This window comes from Lipotes vexillifer, unplaced genomic scaffold (genome assembly GCF_000442215.2).
Source record: "Lipotes vexillifer unplaced genomic scaffold, Lipotes_vexillifer_v1.1 scaffold690, whole genome shotgun sequence".
Lineage (NCBI taxonomy): Eukaryota > Metazoa > Chordata > Mammalia > Artiodactyla > Lipotidae > Lipotes > Lipotes vexillifer.
Genome location: NW_006798376.1, coordinates 973,821 through 977,478, shown reverse-complemented (window position 1 = coordinate 977,478; position 3,658 = coordinate 973,821). Strand labels below are relative to the sequence as shown.

Genomic DNA, 3,658 nt, shown 5'->3' with positions numbered 1-3,658 from the left:
TGCAAATGTCCTTCTTTGCACATTTTTCTCGTGGGGGCGGGGGGGGAGGGGAAGAAGGGGGGTGGAATCGAACGAACTTAAAACCGAGGATCTCACCCCAAATCTGCAAACCGTGACTCTAAAGGGTTAATCAGCAACTTGCAAGGGCCACCTGGCCCTCTCGCTGAGACGTTTCGGTAGAGACTTTGAATTACTAATCTGGTTGTATTTAATACTCAATATTATTTGTGTGCACAACAAAAAATAGTACTGGCGTAAAGAAGAAAGAAGAAAAGTGATTTTGCAGAGAATATCACAATGCCTGGCTGAAAAGTATTTCAGATCCCAATGCCCCTACCCCTACTGCAAGGCAAGGGCACCCGAGTTCCTCCCACTTCCCGCATTTATTAAAGTTGTCTCCTCTAATGCTCACTGATTACCATCACCCCGAAGGTGAGCTGGGCGGGGGAACGACTGCGCAAGGGAGGGGCGGGGTGAAGAGTGTCAAAGGCTCCCCTTCATGTACACAAACACACCCCCTTCCAGCCCCTCCCAACGCTTTGAAATCCCAACCCGGCTTTGTTGTCTCCCCCCCCCGAGGGGCCGGAATGCTCACAGCCCACAGTATAAAGGCAGCCGCGGTGGCGGTGGCGGAGCAGAGCCCCGCAGTCAGGACTCTGGGACCGGTGGAGGCTCTCGGAACCCTGACTCTGCAGCTGCGCCAGCACAGCTTCGTGGGGACCAGGCTTGCAAAGCGACATTCCTCCTTTCTCTTTGTCTCCCTTGAGTCCTTCTGAGATGACGGCTCTGGGCACAGCGGGTGCTGCCCGGGTGTTGGTTACCCTAGTAGCTGCGGCTCTTTGCGGTCACCCTCTGTTCGGAGTCAGTGCCACCTTGAACTCGGTTCTCCTCAATTCCAACGCCATCAAGAACCTGCCCCCACCGCTGGGCGGCGCTGCCGGGCACCCAGGCTTCGCAGTCAGCGCTGCTCCGGGGATTCTGTTCGAGGGAGGCAACAAGTACCAGACCATTGACAACTACCAGGTGAGAAGGGTCTTGGGGACCTGGGGACGCTGTGACCCTGACGAGGTCTCATTGGGGGAGGAGGGCGTAGAACGTGCTGTGTGCAGTTCAAGGCGCATTTGGAAACTCTGCCTTTGGGAGCAGTGGGCGGCAGCAGCTTTTGGAGAGGTTCATGTACACAAAGGGACTACGATGAGTCCAGGAGTGTGGTACCTGGCTGCCCAGGTGCCTCACCCTCTCCTGGCCCCCCTCCCGCAGCCGTACCCGTGCGCCGAGGACGAGGAGTGCAGCACCGATGAGTACTGCGCGAGTTCCACCCGCGGAGCGGGTGCAGGCGCGCAAATCTGCCTCTCCTGCAGGAAGCGCCGAAAACGCTGCATGCGTCACGCTATGTGCTGCCCTGGGAATTACTGCAAAAATGGTGAGTCGGGTAGCTTCCTTTCGGAAGGAAGGAACCATCCTGCGCTTGTGCGTCTACAGTTGGGAGACAATGCTCTCAGCTTTGAGAACGCTGTGGCACCACCTGCAAATGGGAGTTCAGCGTGCGAGGTTCCCCTGAAATGTTTTCAGGTTAGTGTTTAACAAGGGAGCAAAGAGAAGTACAGAGATATTGGAGCTCCTTCTCCCTTTGTGCCCCTCGATTACTTAACACGACGTCTTACCTCAGAGTGGGCCCTTCCATAAAAATTTGTCTAGAGAGAGCCTTGATACCATTTGAGAAAGAAGATGGGGAGGGAGGTGGAATTATACAGAGACCAAGGAAACCAGACCGGGCGTTTAGTTGCCTTTTCCATTTTTCTTATGGTGCCTCTCACAGCTCTGCCAGACTAGCCTCTCCCTCAAGATCCCTGTTCAGACTGTTGTCAATCAGAAGACAGAGTGATTTATCTGTGCTGGCCATTCTTAAAGATCTTGATGCCCTCACATCCAGGCTTCTCCATCCTTCTCTGCCTCTACCTCCTGCTACCTTAAAATAAGTACTCCTCCCCCCAACCACAGATCCACAAAAGTTTAATGCCTCAAAGAGGTAGACTCAGCCAAAGAAGTCTCCAGAAATAAACTTAAGGGTGGTGATCCTCCTTAGGACCCAGTAATACTCCGGGTGAACTAACTAAATCTCTGTAATATAGAAATTATACAGTAAAGTAACTGCTGGTAAAGAGTGTAATCTTCCAGGCAGCAGGCATTGCATTTGCTTAACTTAGTCTGGCAGTACCTATATAGCACCAAGGGCAGAGACGTTATTTTTAAAAACAATTTTTTAAGTGACTGATTTTATTTTTCTTGCCCCAAGGGTGATATTAAAATGGGCAGAAATTTCACTGCCACTACCGCAGTTGGTGGGAAAGTATTTTAAGTGGCTAGATTGGGGATGTTACCTGTGAGTGCACAGTGTACAGACTGATGCTTCTGTCCATCTGGGGAGTTTTGCTTTAACACCTGGAAGTTTGGCTCGTGTCTAAATTAACCTCACTACAGTGAGGTATCTCAAATCGGTGCAGACACTGCCACTGTCACAGCTATTAGCAGTAACAAATTACAGCTCAGGAGTTAATCACTATCTCCTGTTTCCTTAGGAATATGCATGCCTTCTGATCACAATCATTTCAATCGAGGAGAAATTGAGGAAACCATTATTGAAAGCTTTGGTAATGATCACAGCACCTTGGATGGGTACTCCAGAAGAACTACACTGTCTTCAAAAATGTATCATACCAAAGGTAGGTTAAAGTATCTAAAGACTCATTCTTTTTTGTTAGCACATCAGTAGTGTCTTTCAGATCACCTTAATGAAATAACACAGGCTTAGCAGTGACCATGTACTTTTCCTATTGTCTTCCTAGGACAAGAAGGTTCTGTCTGTCTTCGATCATCAGACTGTGCTACAGGGTTGTGTTGTGCTAGACATTTCTGGTCCAAGATCTGTAAACCTGTTCTCAAAGAAGGTCAAGTGTGCACCAAGCACAGGAGAAAAGGCTCTCACGGGCTGGAGATATTCCAGCGTTGTTACTGTGGAGAAGGTCTGTCTTGCCGGATACAGAAAGATCACCATCAAGCCAGTAATTCTTCTAGGCTTCACACCTGTCAGAGACACTAAGCCAGCTGTCTGAACACAGTGGACTCCATTTACATAATATATGCTATGAAAACTGTTTGTGACTTTTGTGAGCTCAATCCTTAAGGATGTACAAATTCTGTGGTTACAGTTAAGCATTCCAATAATACCTTCCAAAAATCTGGAGTGTAAGAGCTTTGTTTCTTTGTGGAACTCCCCTGTCATTGATTGCAGTAAATTACTGTGTTGTAAATTTTCAGTGTGGCACTTACCTGTAAATGCAACAAAACTTTTAATTATTTTTCTAAACGTGCTGCACTGTCTATTGTTCCTCTTGTTATGTAAATGTTTGTATACATTGTTATCTTGATTCTGATAAATACTCTATATTGAAATAAATACTTTCAGCCTATTCCATATTGAATTGAAATAAATACTTTCAGCTTATACTTCTTAAATGCAAAACCCTTTCCCCTTTTAATTCTGGAATCTAGAATGTAAGGAGCTTTTGGAATGACAAGTGATAGGTATGTAAGATTTATCATGAAAATATTAGCTTATTTTCCAAAATGTACTCTCTCAGTGCTTAGATTATATTTA

The 3,658-nt window shown here is 47.2% G+C and overlaps 1 protein-coding gene across 1 annotated transcript; it reads left to right on the top strand.

Annotated features, from left to right (window-relative positions):
• Window positions 1-605: 605 nt before the first annotated feature.
• Window positions 606-3,238, top strand: DKK1 (dickkopf Wnt signaling pathway inhibitor 1). Its single transcript, XM_007470284.1, has 4 exons — window positions 606-1,023; window positions 1,261-1,423; window positions 2,580-2,723; window positions 2,847-3,238. The coding sequence occupies exons 1-4, from the start codon at window positions 778-780 to the stop codon at window positions 3,098-3,100; spliced, it is 807 nt and encodes a 268-aa protein (XP_007470346.1). The 5' UTR covers window positions 606-777; the 3' UTR covers window positions 3,101-3,238.
• Window positions 3,239-3,658: the final 420 nt, after the last annotated feature.